This window comes from Thunnus maccoyii, chromosome 6, assembly GCF_910596095.1.
Source record: "Thunnus maccoyii chromosome 6, fThuMac1.1, whole genome shotgun sequence".
NCBI lineage: Eukaryota > Metazoa > Chordata > Actinopteri > Scombriformes > Scombridae > Thunnus > Thunnus maccoyii.
The window spans coordinates 16,064,999-16,087,182 of record NC_056538.1 but is presented as its reverse complement, the minus strand read 5'-3'; the positions used below and the strand labels follow the sequence as shown (position 1 = coordinate 16,087,182).

The 22,184-nt window shown below is 37.6% G+C and overlaps 1 protein-coding gene across 1 annotated transcript; it reads right to left on the bottom strand.

Moving 5' to 3' along the window:
- Positions 1-893: 893 nt before the first annotated feature.
- Positions 894-21,327, bottom strand: LOC121899565 (uncharacterized protein C14orf132). Its single transcript, XM_042415480.1, has 3 exons — positions 21,315-21,327; positions 20,253-20,304; positions 894-1,149 (listed from the first exon to the last, which is right to left on the bottom strand). The coding sequence occupies exons 2-3, from the start codon at positions 20,277-20,279 to the stop codon at positions 931-933; spliced, it is 246 nt and encodes an 81-aa protein (XP_042271414.1). The 5' UTR covers positions 20,280-20,304; positions 21,315-21,327; the 3' UTR covers positions 894-930.
- Between the last annotated feature and the right edge of the window lie 857 nt (positions 21,328-22,184).

Below are 22,184 nucleotides of genomic sequence, written 5' to 3'. Positions count from 1 at the left end.
TAAAAGGACAAGCCCTAAATAAAATAGTAATTGTCATGAGTTTTTAAACTATTTGACGTGGTTTTGTCCAGGTCATGCATTATATTGGAAATGAAAAATGGCTAAATAAGGAAACTTTTCACTGTAACATTGGGGTAAAATTAACAATAAACTATGGTGGCATCTAACAGTTTCAGGTGAAAGTGTTTATGTAAGGCTTGTTATTCAAAGTGTGCTGGTTGAAATCGCCTATCAGGCTGACAAAATCTGAGTGTGTTAAGTGAAAGAGTGAAACTCTCCTTGAGCAAGGCATTTACTGTAGCTGAAACTGAGCTCTTATAGGATGACGAGGTTGAATTTAAAGTGGATTGTCAAGAAAGCTTTTTGGGTAACATAAAAAGATCTATAGGCTTAATTTGGTTTATCTGAATTGGTGGGTGTGTGGTGCTGGGTATCGTTTTGGTTTGTGTGTGGTCTGAGTTTGGGCTTTTCCAGTATTCTTTGTCTGATTGTTGATGTCCCTTTTGATGCATCTATTTAATAAATATTCAACCTTATTTTTTTGGGTTTTCTTATATATTATATATAATATTACACTTTAGAACTGAACAGAAAAAGTTCTTTATCAGATCATTATATCAACCTGTTTACCACTTTAAATAAATAGGTAAATACTGTACCTAAAACCTCATAATTTAATTTTTTTTGTGTTCCCTATTTGAATTTTAGTTAAATATTTTTCCTTTTGTCTCTTTGTTGAAAAAAATGTCAAAAGTGTCCAAAAGAATCCCATGCAATTCCCCGTCATACCTCAAACTAGAGCTTAAAAAATCCATGCTCAGTAATCTAAAAGTAAGGCTATTTTTTTATAATTTCTGAAGAAAAATATATTTTCAGGATATACAATATTTCTCATTATCATCAGTGTTTTTGCTCCACTCTTCCATCTTGTTAGAAGGCACAGGCACAAACCACAGCCACCACCACTATGTTGCCGATGGTTGCCAGCACAGCAATCCACAGCCAGATGGTGTCACTGGACACTTTACCATCGTCCTCTGTTTCTGAGGGTCGAGAGTAGCTGGCGTTGAGGTTGGAGGTGGACGTCTGCAAGGACGTGTTGCCATTATATGGGGAATCCATGAAGGCCCCACTCACAGCCGGGAAATGCTACCAGGAGAGAGGGAAGACAGAGGAATTCAGATTAAAGTTTGTTAAAGGGCGTGTATCATCCACATTTCCAGCTCTGTATTTTTATTCTGGGGCTCTGCTGGAATATCTTTGCATGAGTTGCAGTTCAAAAACCTTCCCTCAGCCTCTCAGTTCTGGCTCTGTCTGAAAAAGGCCGTTTTAGCTTCTGATGAGCCCACTCTGTTCTGCTTAGCCAGCTTTCGGAAGTCTGAAGTTCAGGAAGCTGTGTAAACAAACAATAATAATATAGTAGTTGGATTTCCCTTATTTTTATCGTTCTTTACTCAAAATGCCAACTTCTCAAATACATCTGTACATGTTTGAGCCTGAATCTGATCTAAAATATGCAAGTGGACAATGTGAACAACCTTAGCAACAAAGGCCGTTTGTGAGTGTTAGCCAACATTCTGACGTCAGTTCGAAGAGGAAGTAGAGGTTATTGTTGCTCTGAACAAAGCATTCAGAGCAGGTTGAAGTCTGACCTTTTGATTTGCAAGGAGCATTTTTACATATGTTCAGCTCAAGTTTTGGACCTTTGACCATGTTTTACATACTTATCCGACATTATAACAATATATAAATGAAAAGCAAAAGGCATGTCATTGGTTCTGGTTGTAAGAAGTCTGGAATAAATTGAATGTAAATCCATGGATAGGACTGAAAACTCCAGTTCAGTGATTCAGACTAACTTTCTCAAGACTTCACGGAGAAAGAGACAGAAAGACGAAATTTAACTTTAACTCAGGAAAGAATCAACCAGAATAAATGCAGAATATTACAATACAGACTAGCAGGTGTGTCTTTGTAAGATGTATTTTGTATTTTTATTAGAAACAAATACAACACAGCTATAAACACACAGAATCAATACAAATGAACCACAAAATGACACATGACAACAGTTACATTTTTCTTTAACAGAATAGTTTTAGAAATCATGTTTTCCAAGTTATTTGCTGAGCTAAACTAAATTTTTTTGGACATTTGCTTTTCATGTCAGTTAATCTTCATTATGTGTCCAGATATTTACGAACCATAACACAAGTAAGAATATAAATAACAAAAAGTAAAAAATAATTCTTCTAAAACCGCTTTCAAATGTTTTTCCTATCATTAGGGAACAAGGCTGCCCAATATAGAGAATTTATGAGTCATGTTGGATGGTTACTTCAAATCAAATCAAATCAATTTTTATTTATAAAGCACATTTAAAAACAACAACAGTTGACCAAAGTGCTGTACAATCATGATAACAAAGGCCATGGAAACACAATTAAGACGCAAAGACCGGTTTAACAGACAAAGAGACATTTCTTGGTTTTAACACACCAAGTTAAAAGCGGAGGAATAAAAATTAGTTTTAAGATAGGATTTAAAAACAGGCAGTGTGGGAGTCAGTCTAATATGCAGAGGCAACTTGTTTGGGGGCTATAACAGCAAAGGCACGATCACCCCTGTGCTTCAACCTTGAGTGTGGCACAACCAAAAGCGACTGGTCAGCAGACCTGAGTGACTTTGATGGGATGTGTGGTTGTAAGAGGTCAGAGAGGTAGGTTGGAGCTACGTACTGGTAGCCAGTGGAAGGAAGCCAGTACAGGGGAAATGTGCTCTCGCTTGCGTGTTCCTGTTAAAAGACGAGCTGCAGCATTCTGGACCAGCTGTAAGCGAGAGAGGGAAGCCTGGCTAACACCAACGTAAAGGGCATTACGGTAGTCAAGCCGGGATGTGATATAAGCATGTATGACCCTCTCTTGTCTCTAAAAGGCTAAAAATGAGATCTTTCTGGCCTTCAACAAATTGTACAATGATAAGGATGGCATGGCTGAACAATAACATGTCCTGTTTAGAACGTTAACCTCACAGCTGTGCCTGGTCTCAGGACAGCTTTACTGTACTGTGTGAAGAGAAATCAGCATCTCAAAGGGATTAATTCTCAATAGATTAACAAAGTCTGACACATGCCACACATTCATAGGGAAAAGAGAAGTTATCCTTTACTTACACACACAAAGACACAAAGGATAGCAGGGAAAAAGAAAAAAAACAGGTGAAGCAGATAATGAATCACAACTTTTGTCTATGTTGGATGTGTGTGTCCCTTGGGGGCCTCCATAGCACCCAGAGGAGATATTTCTTGGGATTAATAACGTAAAACATCCATGTACTCAGTAAAGGAAAACATACATGTACATGCTCCACTTTTTGCTTTGATTTCTCTCTCTCACACACACACACACACACACACACACACGTCGAATAAACCACCTCCACCTTTAGTTGCTTGTGTTGTTGCCAGCTCTTTACTCTGGAGGTGTGACACCTGCATTACACACACAAAGACACGAGGTTGGTGAACTCAGGTGTATGAACTGACTGTACTGTTTTTTTTGTTTGTTTGTTTGTTTGTTTTTTTACATGCGCTAACTGCAAAAAAGACAGCAACACAAGCACATTGACTGTCTCCATCTCAAACACATACAAGCTGCACAGTCTGTGACACAAACAGACAGCTCAGTGGCCATTAATAATTCCAGTTTTCACTCTGACTGGTTTAACCGCATTTGACCCTTTAACTTGGGGGTGTTTCAGCATGTTAAAGCCACACTTTGTGCTTTGACTGTTGAGAAATAAAAGTCAAATCTGATATTGCTCAAGTTAAGTTCGGGTTAAGAGAGAGCCTCAGAAAAAATTCTGAAAAATATGACACAAATAAGCATAGATGTATAGCTTTTTCAGGGTCCATTGAATGGGGAAGCTGAGATTTCTTTATGAGTAATTCAACAATTAAGAGGCCAGTTCAGCCAAATCACAAATATTTTCATTTACGTTTCACAGACTTAGTTCTGAACAGCCTTCAAATTTAATTCACCCCCAATGTATTGGGATGCAAATGTTATAGTTAAAATGTCAGCATATTAAATCTTAAGTATCTGTATGGATCAATAGCACATGACGCAAGTGAGAAAATATAGTGGGGTTTGTGTATGTGTGTGTGTGTGTGTGTGTGTGTGTGTGTGTGTGTGTGGTTTGAGTGACCAAACCCTTTAATGTTATAAAAAGAGCAGAAAATGAATGACTTCTTGAAGGCAATTACAAAATACATTGCAAAGCAGACATGAACAGAGAGGAATATCAAAGAGATTAAAAATATCTCTCTTTGCTAGAGATATTTTTAGGTCAGGTGCATGGCAATAAATGAAATGAAAGAAAAAACAGAGTGTCTGTACATTGGATTATAGGTGTCGAGTGACACTAACATAGTTAGATTTAGGAGACTAGGATTATTTATTGGAGTGCTTTTGAACAGTATAATGTGACTGGGTAATCAAAGTTGCCCCACTTTTTTCCTCTTTTCTCTTTTTTTTCCTTCTCTTGGAATTGGTGTTTAAATTGTGTCCTTTTTAACCATGGGCTATTTGTTCCTTTAAATATTGATTAAAAGGTTTTGTGAAAACAAAAAAATCTGCAAAGTCTTGTTTTAATATGTTGCATTTATCTCTCTCATTGTATATATTTTAACAAATATAACAAATATTCATTAATTATTGGGACATTCTTTGGATATATACTGTTGTGAGAACTATGACTGTTTTTTGTGACTTTCTTCAGGCATTGATAATGAGCTCATCCTGATCAGGTGTTGGTTGTTGCCAGAAACTGTGTTTGTGATGATGTTGGCATAACTACTCTGGTGTCTATATATGCCTTGCTCTTTGTCATGTTGGTAATTTACTTGATGAAGACTGGGTTGAAACATTGCCTTGTCTGAGTGGAGGTGTGGGGCACTAATACCTGTTCGGTTTGGCCAAATCAGCTTCTTCAGTCTGTCCTAAACCCAGCCAAGGTACACACAATTTCCTGTCAAGTTTCAAAACTGTTTGTGGACAAGATATAGAGGCACTAAGATACAATAAACCCAGCACTATAAAACCTCATTCCCTTAAAGACCAAAACATACAACCTAAGAAATAAATGTAAATATGGCAACTTGTACTGGGAAATAGAAAAAAGCATGGTTGAGAATCAGGAGTCATCAATTTAAAACTTAAACAAATTGAAAACAGATATACTGCCACAAAGAAATCTGGGTCACATATATACAAAATTAATACATTTCCTCCGATCAAAGGTCAAAACCTTCACACATCACATGGAGGCTGATCCGAAATTATAATCTATGACCTGTATACATGTCCCAGCCAATAGGTATGGATTCCTGGCCTCACATGGTATATAATAAATCCCACTGATGTATAGTACAATGATGATTTCCATTATGCATCATTATTCATGCACATCTGTCTCATCTCATCCTGTACCACACACAACCATCGTTTGTGTGTGTCTGTGCGTGTGTTCCTTCCTTCCCAGAAATGAAAAAAAAAAAGAGTCTAAAATGTTGCAACCGTTAAGATACGGCAGCATAATTTATGAGAAAACTTTAAGAGCTCCCACATCAGCCACTTAATATGTATATTTAATTAAAACTGCCTCAAAGGGTTTATCTTGACTGGAGGGAGGGACTGGGGTAAATTTTGCTGTTCTTGTGCTGGTTTTGTAAGAATATAACATAACATATCAGGAACACCAAGCACACAAATATTAGATTCCACAACCCCCAACCTGTAAACAAAAACATTTTCTGTTAAAGGGAACGCTGAACTTGTTCACCTTCTGATTAAAAAGTCTCTGCCTAGGAGCTGTGTCTCGTTCTACAAGTAAAACAGCAGAGAAAGGTCATCAACTAAAACAGCAGTGAGCACAAGCATGTGCAAGCGTTGTTACACCATATGCCTAGAAGACAAACTATCCAGAGAAATAATGAGTTTGTTTTTAGAATCGTATGGTCTAAAATCAAAAGGCTGGATACCTACTGTGTGCTGCAACTCTGCATGGTCAACTAAAAGCAATGGATCCTAGTATGACGAGAAACAATCTGTAATCTCACCTTCCGTTTACTTTAGTGGTAATTAGGTGGATTATATGCACTGATAATGTTTGGCACACATTCAATAACTTAAAGTATGTCTTTCCTGCTGAACTGACATGACCATAAGCTACTATATGTCATGAGTGAAAGAAATCAATCTGTAGGTTACCACTAACTACACAGAATGGATTCAAAATAAGGTATTCAAATGCTTGTGACCATATTTCAAGATGTGTGTGTTTGCTGTTGCTAATTAAAAAGTGACTTTGTCATTAACACACAGGAAACAGGAAATTTATTAACTAAATCTGCTGCTGCTCCTAATGCCCAATATCCACTTAAGACTGTCTTCTCAAGAGAAACGACAGCATCATTCCTTTCAGCAAATGGCCAAAAACGACATTTGTTTACACTCAAGACTGTAGAGAGAAGGTCGGGGTGGGTGGATCGGACAATGTTGGTTTCTTTTAACCGCAATCGTTCCCTAACCTTAAAGTGTTCCTTACTGTAACCATGACGACAAAAATCCGCTAACCTTGATGACGCAGTCATTTTAACCCGAACCATGACCTTTCCCTAAATCTAAAGAAGTTGTTTTTGTGCCTGAAGTTTAACCACAGGATAGAGTTGATTTGTAACCGTTTTGGAGGGTACTGGTAAATAAATGATGTCATCATGCTGCTAGCGGCTTCAGGTCAGAGAACGCCTGTGTCTTCTAGAGAACATGGAACAACATGTTTTGTTGTTTGATTCGGATGACTTGTTGATCCACTTTGTATCAAGCTGAGCTGTCACTTGTCATCTACATTTCAAAAATTCTGCACATGTTCCCATTAGATTCTGACACTTTACTGGATTTACACATAATTTTCTCCCACTGACTAAACATCTAGGATGGATGGCATTAATGGTTTATAAGGTTAAAAATAGGTTAAATATATAAGATTAAAGGACTCAGATAGACTCGTATTATAAGCCAGCTGCAAGGATTGCATTGCCAGTAGACACTACAGCTGGATGTTACATTCACTTCTGTCCATTGTCTGTTTTCCTCCGCAAGCGTCTGTTTTGGAGATAAAGAAGCACATCAAATGATTGGTGGGAACAGGAGCGCTCCCAGACTCACACACACACACACACACACACACACACACACACACACACACACACACACAAACACACACACAGTCACTGTGCTCAGTATCAACACTGAGCTGTGTAGGAAAGCGGCAATCTGTTCATTCAGAGTAAAGTTACAGTTATATAAGCAACTGACCTCTTTTGGTGCTACAGCAGCTTCACAGTTTCAATGCATCTACTGTTTATTGATAAAAAGAAATAATTTATTACTTCAACAATATATAGTTGATTGAAAAGTTGACATGATAGTTTTAGGGCTCCAACTAACAAATATATTAATTTATTAATCTCAATTACTCTTCTGGTCTATAAAAGGTCAGAATATAGCAAAAAATGCTCATTGACCAACATCTGGAACCTGCAGATATTCCATTTACTATCATAGAAGACTAAAACAATATTTTAAAATGATTAATTGATTATGAAAATAGTTTATGATTAATTTTCTGTTGATTGATTAATTCCCAAGTATACTAAATTGCTTCAGATTTTGTCATTTTAGGCTCACTTGACTACCTATGGTCCATGAAGAGTTTCAAATACTTTCAAAGAAAGGTAAAGTGTGTTTATTTGAAAATCACTGAAAAGATTATTTATAGATATTATTTATTTTATTTGTGTTACTCTTAAATCATGTTCTTGTAAAGTTATATAACATAAGTTTGATACATACATTGACATGATAGGGCAAAAAGATGATAATAAGGATTTTAATTAATAAAATCAAAACCTGAAGTAAGGTGCCTCCTCCATCCTATTTCAGCAGCATACCAGCCAGGCAGAGTTACAGAAAACTGATACCAGCTGCTACAGCAGTGCTGTAGCCCACACACAGCTGATAAAACAGCCAGTCAGCTCAGGACAGCCACACATCAATCAAACCATACAGTCAGTCAACATACAAACAAGAGTAGACCAAAAAGCAGCATAGGTAACATAGGCACATTTAAATTGAATACAGAAGAAATTCTTTGAGGAGAAAAAAAATCTAAAACACACACATTTTACCTGCAAAAAAACAAGACAAGCACCAGGCCTGCATGACAAGCCTGGTGAAACTAGAGATTTTACTCCTGTAGTTTGTTCCAAAAATGCTTCCAAGCATCACAAAAATGTTACAAGAGTGCTAAAGTGGTAGTGCTAGACTGGCTGGTATCATGTCAACTGCTCCTCATCCACATCCTTATGTATTATTGATTCTCTGCAGGTGGAGAGGAAGACGTCATCTGCTGCAGGTGGTTTTGATTGAATCTAATATACGAAATTTCAATGCAAAAATTACATATCACTCTACTATTCAAGGTCATTAACTGGTTGTTTTTATTACAATAGATTTATAATTATTTTTTGCAGTTAGAATATAAGCTCAGACAAATAGTTTGTGTTGAGTTAAAACAGATGGGAGAGCATCATAAAATATATATAGAACATAGAGAGAACACAAGGAGAAAGAGAGTTGTACCTACTGCTGGCTGTCTATGAAGTTAGAGCTCAGGTCTGGTGTTCCTGTCTGTCCCGTCCTACACTCTGACTGAGACTGAGTGCATCCACAGAGAGAGAAAGATCACTTCATGAGAGAGAGACCTCACTCCCTGGGTGAGAGAGAGATAGTGGGAGTGTATGAGAGAGACAGAGAGAGATCCCTCCCAGTGAGAGTGAGAGCGATGAGCGTACACTGTGAGAGCATGTGTGTGTATGTGAGACAGATTTAGAGATCCTGCTGTGAATGTGGGTGTACAATATTTGTGGTGGGAAGTGTGTGTGTGTGTTTGTTTGCGTGATAAAGAGAAAGAGAGACACAAAGCACATCGCGGACATGTGTAGGTGTATAAAAAAGTGTGTGTTGGTGACAGAGGAGAGTTCTCCAGGAGACACTTTCATCTATCAAACAGCTGAGCTTGTTTGTGTGTTTGTAGCCTCACACAGCCAAACTGCGTCTCTCTAGCCCAGCTTTCATCATGACATACTGTAGAAACAACCCCTTGAAAACTGATTTGATCCCTGTCATACAATACCTGCCGAATTTCAAAACCTTGTTAACAACTGTTAAAACTTGTGAGGTGTGATATTTGCATGGTATCACCTGAAACTTTTATTGAAACCTGTCCTGTGAAACCTTCTTTTATCAATATAGAGACAGTCAGAATCAAAGACCAAAGATGTCCCAGGATTTGGTATTTACATCCAGTCAGGTGTATGAAAGGTTCAAGTTTATGTCAGTGAAGGAGAAACCTGTCAAACATCTATTATAGAGTAGTTGAAATTTTTTTTAAAAATTATCAATATCACATTGGACAAAAACTGAAAGATAGTGTTTCCGAGCTTCAGCTTTACTGTAAACAATAATGGCAAACAGCAGGAACAACGAGGTGACTGGATACATATGACGTGACAAACATCCTAAATCAGATTTGAACTTAAAGCATCGAGAGCACATGACATGCTGCTGAGTCACCTGGCTGATCAGCTTTTCTGCCTCTACATCTGGGACCGTGAGGACACACAGGTATCAGCAATTAACATAATCAAAAAAAAATTAAAATTAAAACATGAAGCTTTCTGTGTGTAATTGTGTTTTTTTACATGCATGCATAGATGTACATATGACATGCAGCTGTATGTTGGGACCTTATATGAATGCATATTTGTGTGCGTCCGTGTGTGTGATGTGCAAATATTAATAGCATGCATCTGTGCGTATGGATGAATGCATATTAGGCACAGGTTAGGGAACATGTGTCTCTCTGCTCATGTGCATCATTTTCCGTGTGTATCACTGCAGAAAACATCATCATTACATTAGCACGTAATTTGTCTCATAGTCATCTTTCAAGACTAATTTCTGTTAAAACAAGAAAAAAATCATCTGAATAATTCCACTTAATCTCAGCACATTTGTTATCACAAAAAAACAAAAAAACATGCCATTTACCATTAATCCACCCTAAATCTTTTTTTCTCTTTCTCTGTCTCTGTCCACAACTCTAAATTACTAAATTTAAAAAGTGTAAAAGAAAGAATATACAGTAGGAAAAGAGAAGGGGTTATCAGAGGATAAGCATAAAAACACTCCAGTGACCCCATGATGTGTTCTCTTACTCACATCATGTCTTTCCTCCTCTTAGCCATTCTTCCTCTGTGTCTTTATCCCTTCTCTCTCTCTCTCCTTCCCTCTTTATTGTATTTCTGTGTTGTTAATCTCTCACTATAACCTTCTGCTCAGTCTCTCACCTTTGTCTTTGCCACACAGCGACTCCACCACCTTTTAGTCCCATCTACATGACATCGAGTAAGATCCAAACTTTTTTTTACCCTGTCTACCTCCACAGTTCTTTTCCTTCTTTCACCTTCCCTCTTGTTCTGCAAACTCCTCATTGTAACCGCTCCCACATCCCTCTAATCTTCTCTCTGCTCCCATTTACTCTCACCGTCGTCACCTGTAAATTATTGATATTACTCTTGCACTTTCTTTCCAGTGGTCTCACCTAAAGATGGAAATTACAAATCACTTTGCTGATTCTAGTTTTTTTCATTCAGTTCAGTTCAAAGATTCATAGTTAATGATTCTGTGGTTCATTCACTTTTTTTCTAAGCTGATCAATTGCATCATCAAATGCATTTCACTAGGCAGTAACACACTCTATATCGTAGCTGACCTGACAAAACTCCACTGCTAAAAGCTAATTATTCCCTCTTTAAATCTGTAGTTCTGTTTTTTCCTCCCTCTATAGATCGTCCTATTCCTCCCTGCTTGCCGCATGCATCCTACCATCTGTCCATCTGTCCATTGTATCATCCTGATGCAATCACTGATAGGACACAGACAGGACATCTCTGTATAGTATGCACTGCACTGCTGCAGGCCTCATGGGATTAAAGACAAACATACATACAGCTTCAATCTTCCAAATCTCTGAAAATGAGGAATCTTTGCTGCATGACGTATCAAATGCACAACAACATAATTTTTGAGTATGTACGAGTGTGTGTCCTATAGAGGCTTAGAGCAAGTGTGTAGTCTTTGTCTGCATGTTCATGTGTATGTGTTTGCATGTATTTGTCTGCGTCTGCTGTATATAAACAGGTGCATGCATTGCTTGCGTATAAGCCTCCATTCTGTGTGTGTATGTGTGTGTGTGTGTGAGTGTGTGTGCGTGTGTGTGTGTCCAGGAAAGTGGTGGTTTATTAAGTTATATAATGTTCTTCTAAGTTGAGAAGAGATCCAGCAAATGCCTCTGGTGATCTCACACGCACACACACATACATGCACACATGAAAACACACAAGACACAAATGAATGCGCACACATATGCAGCAGGAACACACATTCATCAATCACTGGAAGCGCAAACACACAAACTACAACACACTGGAGGCTTGGGGTTATTTAAAATGAGAGGAATTTGAGCGGAATAAGGGAATTTTGGGTGAAGAAAAAAATAACTCTCCTATAATTAGCCAAGGATGGGGAGAGAGCGAAAAGGGCCAGAACTCACTTATCATTTATGAGACATTTGTCTCACAAGCTATTTGTTTCACAAGCTATTAATGTAGCTCTTGACGTGAAGTTTGCTCCTGGCGAGAGGAATATTTCAGCCTTGTGCGTTTTTGCCAAGAAGAGGAAGAGAAGGATCATAATTGCATTTTACATGTGAAGTTTTTAAATTCCAAAAATATATATTTTCAGGGCTGAAAAATCTGGTTCTCCATCTGTGATGGCTTTAACAGAAAAAACGAGGTTGAAAGAAAAGAGGGGGAGGTCAGAAGAGAAAGAAATGAAAGGGTGAATAAACAGCCCTACAGCAGCCAGATGTTACTCTTCCTTCTGAAACATCTGTCGTAGAAAGAAAAACACAGAAAGAGACAGAGAAGAAAAGAGATGAACAGAAACAAAGATTACAAAAGGTCAAGGAAGAGAGACAATACTGTATAAACTGGAGATACTGAATATACTATGAACCACTCTTTTCTCTCCTTTTCAGTTGACCTTTGTACTTTATTGTCCAGCCAGCAGATAAAGTTTTTGGTGGCAGAATTTGAAGTGATGTATATGAGATGGATTATATTCATTTATAATGTATGAATCTTATAGAAATCTCTAATTATTGCTAGTTTATTCTCTTCTCAGGACATTTGCATTGTTACAACACAAAGTCTACGGCCACACTAGCAGCTCTGTGAGGCTGTACTTAGACACAGCGGTTCACAATGACAATGTTTACCATCTTAGTCAACCTTGTGGTGGTGCCAGAGGAAGGGTCAGTAAGGGTCACTAAGATTCATCACCTGGAAGCGTAGATGTTGAGATAATTCACTGAAACATTTTGACCTCCTGCAAGGGGAGAAGTCAGGGGATCACCAAAGTCAGAGGGCTTCATCCTCTGGAGACCACGAATGTCTGTATTAAATTTCATGGCAATCCAGCCAACATTTGTTGTGATATTTGAGTTTGAGTTTGAGTATTTTGATGCTGCTTCAGCAGCACCAGTCCAGAACCCCCATCCCAGGACAAAACTGAAGTGCTAATCTTAAAAGTTGCCAATGAGACAGAAAAAAAAGCAATAAACATTGAAAATGAGTCATTTTCTGGTTTGTTGAGATGGAATAAGCAGCAGTTTTCAACATAGACTAAATCAAATTTTTTAAAAAATAAAATAAAATTCAGCAAAGTAAGACAAACCCAAGTAGTCTGAAGGACAAAGAGCACTGGTGAAGTGTATTTTCTTTATCTCATTTACACTTTAAAACTTCACTTTAAATCACTGAATTTAAATTATCAGCTAGAGCCTCTATCTACTTTCAAATTTACATCAAAATGAACTTTAGTTTAAAATCTGTCACTACATCAAAAAAATGCCATAAAAGGAACTTTAAGTATTTTAATAAGGCAATAAATTTAAATAACTCAATTGTAAGACCTTTTAAGGACCTGCAGATACTGTCTCCTGCTGCCGGTGGGTCTTGCTTTTGAATAAAAGCAAATTTGATTGAGTTCATTTCAAATGACTCTCATGAGATGATGATTTTGCCCTGAAATAAGGGACACAGAGCAAACCAAATCAAGAAAGCAGCTGAAAATGATTTCCATACTTTCCAAGTTATTGAGCCGTGAGATGAAAAGAAAATACTGCTGCTAGAGTATGTCCGGAGGGAACCTGGGCTCACTGAACTCATGACAAGAATGGAGGGAGTAAGAATAACGTAAGAAAGAGAGAAAGAAAGAGAATAACCGAGAAGATGAGTGAGAGAAGAGAGAAGTGTCCGGTCTGTAGGTTATGGTGAGCAACAGAAGATGGGGGAGGATGAGAGAGAGAGAGGCTTACACTGCATGGCTAGTTGAATCTTTGCTTAGTTTCGCTGGGGGCTTCCCTCAGAGGGAGAGCCTAAATGCCCTTGTCAGGCATGCTTACCCAGTATGCCTTGTGGTCCGATGAAGATACCCAAGGGTCCGATTGGTTAGGTTTAGGCATAGGGAGTGAGATGGTTAGGGTTAAGGTAAAAATATCAGGGTCAGAGCCAGTCAGAGGCAGAGTAGGGGGCGGGTCTTCACAGAAGGCATAATGGGTAAGCATGCAAGGGCATTTAGTCTCTCCGGGGCTTCAGAGCCTGACAGACGAGCAAAGAAAAGCATTCACTGACATCATTAAGTGATGTTATCCAGCTTTCATAAGACCCTTCACGCTTCATATGCATACACACACACACAATCGCACACAGTCATATACATGCACATACTGTAAGGTGCATTTGTGGGGACGTTTGTAAGCATTCATGTACAGGTGTCCATATATACAGTATGATGATATACAGAAAGAGATTATTCAAATGATTACTTTCTTATGGAAGAAATTATGTAAATGCTTGAGTATTTGGACAATGCCTGGTAATCAAGATATAGGTTGCTTTTATATTGTTTATCTATGTAAAACATGTTTGTTTTTTTTCGATACACTGTGTAATTTGCAACAATGACTTGTTTCCCTTTCAAACATGAATGTCAATCGCTGGAAGTTGTTATTTATACATTGTACTATTGCGTGACATGTAATCCCACGTGGGATGGACTACTTTAATGGTATGACACGAAAATAAATATTCATTCATGTACGCATACATTGACATACAGTAAAATCACTCACACTGGGACAACCTACACAGGTAAAATATGAATGAATTAATTAATTTGGTTAGGTCTGCTTGCTCTCCTCTTGTTTCCTGTCTGTCTCTACTCTCAGCTATTGAATAAAGGCAAAAACACAAAGAATATACTAACTCTGCACAAGAGTACATATAATCATCAGGCTCAATGGTGTGTTCCTCAAACACATGTATAAAACCATAACGCCAGTCAAAGACACATAAATACAAAACATTAAAATACAAAAATTAGTCTGCAAATTACAAAGACACCATCATTTCAAGGCCGCTTTGAAGATATGATCAACTCATAACTTGCAGCAGTGTGAAAAAATGTGTTTAATCGTCAAGTATAATAACCATAAAATTTGTACTACCTTTTGAAATAGATAAAGTATCTTTAATCAGTGAAAACTAGCTCCATATAGAACTTTTTTATATATTTCCGCATGTAAGCAACATATTATGGTATCAAAAGAAGGTTTTAGTGTATAAGCATAAACCTGAAGCAGCTAAAGCACATAAGCAGTCAACCTAACGCAAGTCTCTTAGTGTGCAAGCAAACACTCACACAAAAGGCACACAAAGATATGCGTGCAGAGACTGCACACCGACACAATGCATCCCTATATACTGTATACGCTGCACTTCCAATCACTCTATCCATACAGTACGTTTCATGATTACGCTCTGTTAAGCTCCATTTAATTAACTCTGTGCTCTGCTGAACAGATACCAGCCCTGTTACTGCTACACGCGCTGAGATGTGAAGTGCGTTTCATGAAACCTGGCCTCTTGTTCTCACCTAAAGAGCAAGTCCCAGATTTCCCCACTTTACAAATCAGAAAAGAGTGAGTCACGTTATAGCATTGAATACTCCATGATCTGAGTGAAATCACTGAGACCACTTTTTTAATAGCTTTACTTTTACCGCACTTGTAAGTTTTGTTTCTCTATGCTATATCTTTAACAGAATAAACAGCAATCAAAGGTAAAGTCTGAAATAATCATCATCATCACAGTTATGAATTAATAAGAGTGCTATAAACATGTTTCGTCATCTGTGAGTCTGATCACATTTGAATTATACAATGCAGCAATCTTTGATATAAAAGAATAGTGTGTTTATGTAGGATCTCATCATTTGTAATACTTAGTATTGGTATATTAAGTATACAGACTGGTTTACATCCATATCAGGGATGTTTCTGAGTTCTGTGTCAAGCCACATTGTAACATAATGTAATGTAAGTGATATATGCTGTGTGAGACAGATTATCCTAATCCTCTAATATAAAGAAAACAAAACATTTGGACATTGCAACACAGATAATACTAAACTGCCAAGGTGTCCCAGAAAATGTTTGCTGCATTTCAAATTCCAAGCTTAAGCTACGTGATTAAATGCACTACACAGATAAGGTTTCATTCAAACAATACACTTTTATGTAATGATTTTACGGGTCAATCAGGCTCATGACATGAGACATTCATTTATTATATTTCTAACTTTCTAAACCTCAGGTTTGATCTTTTTTATCGATTCTAGACAACAAAATTATATCACATTTTACATTCATGTGCTTTAAAGTCAGAATTGTCTTTATATTCTTTAACTAGTTGATAAATTCCTTCTCAACTCTTAACCTGACATGTCAAAGCACACACTGTCATTAAAGAATGATTAAATATGATTAAAATATGAATGCATGAGGCTATAATTTAAATCAATTTTATTTATTCAAATCAACTTTATTTATATAGCACTTTACAAACAACAAAGTTGATCCAGAGTGCTTCCCATTTAATAATAAGTATGGTCGTGGCATCTAAGAACCCAGACATTAAAGTTTCCGACCCCATCCTAAAAACTGAGGTCAGGTGTGTGTTGACAAATGACTCACTTACATAACAGAAGTGCAACTGTGGTTTTGTCCACATGCGTGTCTGGCGTGTTTGTATGTGTCTAATCTGTCATCCCACCCATCCTGAATAAATAAAGCATTACAGAGCTTATATTATGCGTGCCATGAGTCATGACTCATCCGCTTGTAAGCTTAATGTGTTCAGAAGAGTCATATCCTCTGGTTATCACTGGAGGTAACATTGCAAAGATGCTTTCTCATTTTTCCACACAAAGGTGCTTTATGCATAGTTAAAGCCAATGCAGACATCCTACCTCCTCATCCATGTGCTGTAAGATTATCCAAACAGTTTGATCATCTTTAAAGTGAACCAGAATATTTGTCAAGCATTATGAACATCACTATTATCAATGACGATCACTTTGTACTTTGTAATCAAAGGGAGACAGAAACAGAGGTCAGAAAGAGCTCTACTGCACATTTATATCCCCATAATTCCATATTGACACCTCAGGATTTGATAAATCAAAAATTATTGAGGGAATACATGACCTGGATAGTCCAGCTGTTTCTAGACCCCAACATCACTCCAGTACCCACGAGGCAAAGGGCCTTGAATTTAAAATTTTATGCTTGTTTCATTAATATCAATACTGTGGTATTTAAGTTTGCTAACTTTATTTCAAAAGCCTGGATAGGAAGTTAAAATATATTTTGATGTTTAATTAGTATTTATCAAGAATTTTCAGTAATACAGAGTAAGCTTCTGACAGTAAATTAGAAGTTCTGCACTACTTAATGATGGTCTGAAGATCTGAAGGTGAAAGATGCTTTAGTTATTTCTTTATTTTCTTTCTTTACTGTTTGACAATTTATACTCTGTATTCTGGTCCTGGCTTGTCTGAATTTATGGTGTCTTGTAAGCCCATGTGGGCTGAGCATACAATTGTATGCATGACACAATAATAAAAATTTCATTCATTTGTTCGTTCATTCATTCACTGTGCATCTCACACATGGTGAGGGCATATGAATAAGGAAAATAAGCTGTCCGCTCACTTTAATCTCAAGAAGAGATAGAATAGAAGAAAGTACATTCATGTAGCGTCCCAGTTTCTAGGTGCATGTTTTTAATTTCCATGTGCTGGTAGATAGAGTCATACTAATTCTGAATCATGCCTACAGTGTTGGAATTCTTGTTGCTTAGAAGAAAACACAGTCTACGTTCTTGATACACTTTCTCAACAACACTTAAAAGGATGAGCAGCTCATTATGGATGAGATCTGCCATCAGTGTCAACGAGATGCCCCCATGAAGTACCTGATAAACTCTTAGGCAGATGGTAATCTGACCTAACTCTCTATCACACATACTTTGATAGACATAACTTAATTAAGACCAATTACGTTCACTCATAGAAAAAAAGGAGGTTTAGGATAAAGAGAGAGAGAGTGAGAGAGAGAACACGTCATCATCACAAGGTCACCCACTGGCAAAGTCCCTGTTTGCGCTCTGTGTCTTGCTCAAGGCCACTTCATCAGTGATAGAAGCACCACAGCATACGTCAACATCAGATGAACCTGTCATAAAACCTTGGAGATGTACTGATATTCCAAATCTTAAAAAGTGACATTTAAATGTAGTGGAGTTTAATATGTAGTATATGGGTTAATTTACACCTATCATCAGGTCCATTATGAGTTTCTGTAACCCTGCAAAAACTGCCGTCTTTTTTCAATTTTCATGAAACAAAGTTTTGGAGATGTCTTTTGGGAAGCAAGAACATTAAGGCATCAGAGTGCTCAGAGACAGTTAGTGTAGGGTGATTAAGGACCGCATATTGAGCCCACCTGATTAACTATCTGAGAACAGATGGCTATCAGATGAGGCTTTCCATCAAACTCCTTCAGCTGGACAGGGTTCACGTCTGGTGCAGACAGGCTCAGTGGCAACATTCAGGAAATTAAAGGGGAATATCGCCCGATCCAGAAACTAGAAAATGGGACACTGAATGCTGTCCTACAATTTTCTGGACCCATAAGTTGAAATTTTGTGGGAAAAAGCTTGTAAGATTGTAAACTGTTGTCATTACTTTAGCGTGTCCTTGCACAGAGGGTTAGTTGATTTAATAGCTTTGGGTAGATGGCTATCATAAGAGATTTTCCATCAAATCTGCACAGCTGGACAGGGTACACTGCAGGAAATAGGTAACGTGCACAAACAGATTGCATTGCTATTCGACATCTTCTAGGGTCTTAAGTTAATTAACATCATTGCTGATGTGCCCTTGTGTCATGTTTAATATATAAGAGTTCAAGTTACTAATTTTCACACAAGAAGTGAAAATTCCCCAACAGGAAAAATGGTTTGCTTTCTTTAGATGCAACCAGCAGATGGAGTAATTTCACACTTAACCAGGCAACTCAGGTGGCTATCTAGCTGACAGCAGAGGGTTCGATGTGATAAATTTAAATGTCATCAGGAGCAGTCAAAATATACTCTTGACCACACTAGAATACTGTCACAACATCAACTTAATCTTCTGTCCTGTCCAAAATCCTGCCATCTAGTGGTCAGCTCCAGACCAACTTGAAACCTTTCAAAAAGCCAATCAAGACAAGCGGACCACAACACAAGCATGTTCACTTTATTTGTGTCTTTGTGGCAGAAGCTAACTTTATTTATTGTGTTTCTTTCAATGGCAATTTTCAAGATAATTGTGCCATTAAAATAATCTGACACTAGAATTTGTCATGTTCACTTTATGAACTAATTTAATTCTGCTTCTTTTTCATTTACAAATGTCAGGAACAACTTAACCTTTTCACATTAAATATGTAGGACTCACCAAAACCATATTCTGACAAGAAAAGACATTAAATGCTTCCTCTTGCAAACAGAGCATTAATGTACTGTAGCGCTGATTCAATGCTGCAAAAGAGAGCACACAGTAAAAGTAGGACTTGAGTTGTGCTTGCACTTAAAAGCTACAGTAATTACTTTAAAAACATGTAGACTACATAGCTCTATACATGTACCTTACAAAGGGAGCTGGACTGTAACATAAAGCAAAGCTTTCCCCTTAGGCTACTTGAGGCTCAGCTTTACAGGTCAGAGGAGACAGAGAGGGAAAAGATACAGGCAGAAAATGGGACAAGTATAGCATGATCCAGAGCAACAGAATGGATGAGACCACTGCAGTAACTGTGATAGGAGGAAACAAACACACCAGAAAGATGTTTTGTTTGCAATTGCAATTTCATAAAGATGTACTGTATTTCCCACATTTTCATGAAGAATAAATATAATATGAGCTTTAGCCCGTGTAACATAGTGGAGCAAATAATCCAAGTCTGTCTGTTAAGCCCAGAAGTCCAAACTGACCTACAGCGACTCGTTTTTTAAATAAAATGTGAGCCTTTGCTTGCATGTCTCCTTTTGAAGAAACTCCTTCACTGTCTCTTCATGAGTCATCGCTGCAAAACTGCAAAAAAATGCATTTTACAAATGTTTTGGAGAAACTTTTCTAAGGCTCCAGTTTCTCAGTATGTTTTTATTCTCAAGAAATTTTCTTCGCAATTTTCTGATAAAAAAGAGTAAGATGCTACAATTTTCTGTAGCATCTTTTCTGTACCTTTTAATATTTATCTGACATGACCTGAGTGATCTGTGATTATTATCCTGATCATTATAAAACTTTGTCAGTAGGCTACAAAAACATCTGAAAGCGGCTACTGTAACTTTTAAATCAAGCCAAAGCATTTAACATACAAGAAAACTGAAACACACAAATTGTATTTGATACAGTATAAAACACATATTAGCTCCACTTTCCTCCACTGTTCTTGGTTAATGTGACACTAACACTGCCCTCCAAAAGCTCTAATCAGTTTTGTAAACCATTACATTGCACCTCCTCAGTCAAATCATCTCAGCTCACTTTTGGATTTCATTGCCTAAAAGTCTCAGCCACACAAAGTAATGGACAAACTTAGTTCCACTTCCTTACCTGTGCTGCCATCAGTGATAACTCCATGATCCCTGGATCGATGGTGGCCAGCCTGAGTGTGCAGAGAGAGGAACACGTTTTGTTGGGGAAGAAAGAGCACTGACAAGTATGAGCAAGGTCTCTAAAACTGTACTGCTATGTTTCGCTGGATGAGTGCAGTTGAGGATGTGCTACATAATGACATAATGAATGAGTGCTTTTCATGGTTCATGGAAGAGTTTACTCACTCAGCACATCTCTCTCTCTCTCTCTCTCTCTCTCCCTCTCTCTCTCTCTCTCTCCCTCTTGCTCTGTATGGATGTGTATGTTGGGGGGGGGGGCTCTTGAAGCATGCCAGGCAAACCGGGCAGAATTATTGATGCTGTTGGTTTGGTTTTTGCACGTAAGCTCTTTCGACACTGCTACCCCCAACATCTTCCTGCAGCCACTTTCTTTTGGATGAACTTTGAAGCATACAATAATCCCAAAGATGGATCCTTTAATTATTTACCTCCTTATGAAAATCTACATAAAACATATCTTTGGGTATGCATGTTTTTCCATTTTTCTTTTTCCCTGCACACATCTTGAATAACAAAGTGTTTATATGATGTAACTATTGGCTTCATTAATGTATTATAAATATTTCCTAATGTTTTATGGATCAGTACAAGAACATTTCGGTTAAAACTCCAAAAACTGTTTTTACTTTGACTTTTTAGCAGCAGGAAGAACTCTGCAATGTATCTTATGACTGAATACCTTCTAGCATTTTCATTATTAATTACTTTTTTAACTTTTATAATTGCAGATGACTCACTAGCAGTTGCTTTTGGCTTATTGAAAAGTGAGAAATCCACAATGTTCAATTATGTCACACCCTGCCTGGACTCTGGGTCTTGTTATATTTGGGCGGTGGGTTTGGACTGCCTTTTGTTGTTTAGCCTGGTGTATTGTATACTTTAGTTTAGGTTCATGATGGTTCTTGGACAGGTTGGTGTGGGTTGTATTTAGAGTATTGTGTTTTCTGGGTTTTGGTTTTGTTACTGTGTTTCCTTTGTGTGTTCATGTACTCCTCCTCACCTGCCCTGCTTCACCCTCGTTAGCCCTCCTCTGCTCTGTGTCTTCCCCACACCTGCCCTGTATCAGTCTCGTTAGCCCTGCCCTGCTTCTTGTGTAAAAAAAAATTTATTTGGGTCCACTCCTGCTTCCTTACTCTGACAAATTAACTGCCTCTGACTATTTGAAAATTAAACATACATGTGGGTATATGTTGATATGAGCCATATCAGAACTTTCTGATCTGCCACCTTATGATTAAGGTTTAGTTATGATTAGACTACAACAACTACTGGATAAAGGTTATGGAAAGGTTTCTTTCACAGTTAAAAGAAACTTAACTTGTCTGGTATTGAACTCACATGCTTTGTTTCGTCTCTGTGTTTTTGACAAGTCAGAATGTCGGCTGTGAGAAACGTCCATGCTGACTTTGTCACTGTAGTAAACACCATTATTTTATCATTATATTATAATATTACCTAATTTGCACTCACGTTACCTGGTCAATCAATGGCATTTTCACCTTACCAACAACAAAGGTGAAATAACTTCACAGTCAACAGTAGATGCACTGTCATCAGTTTTTTAAAGAGAGGAGAGTTCAGATTAAATGAATAGAGGGTAATTTTGCTCTCCTAGATAAATCATGACTTTGCTATTTTTGTGTACAGTTGTGCATATCTTATACGTATTTCAAAGCAGTCTGTCTTTACCAAAGGATGATGTAAATTATGGGGTGTTAGAGTCATTCACTTCTGTATGGTGTGGCAGAAATTTGGGATATGCATGTGAACTGTCTGACCTGGAGTGGACCGGAAGCTGAGAGATGGATTCAAATAGTCAAAAGAAATTAAATACATTGCTTCCCTAACAAGTTTTTCATGATGTTGATGG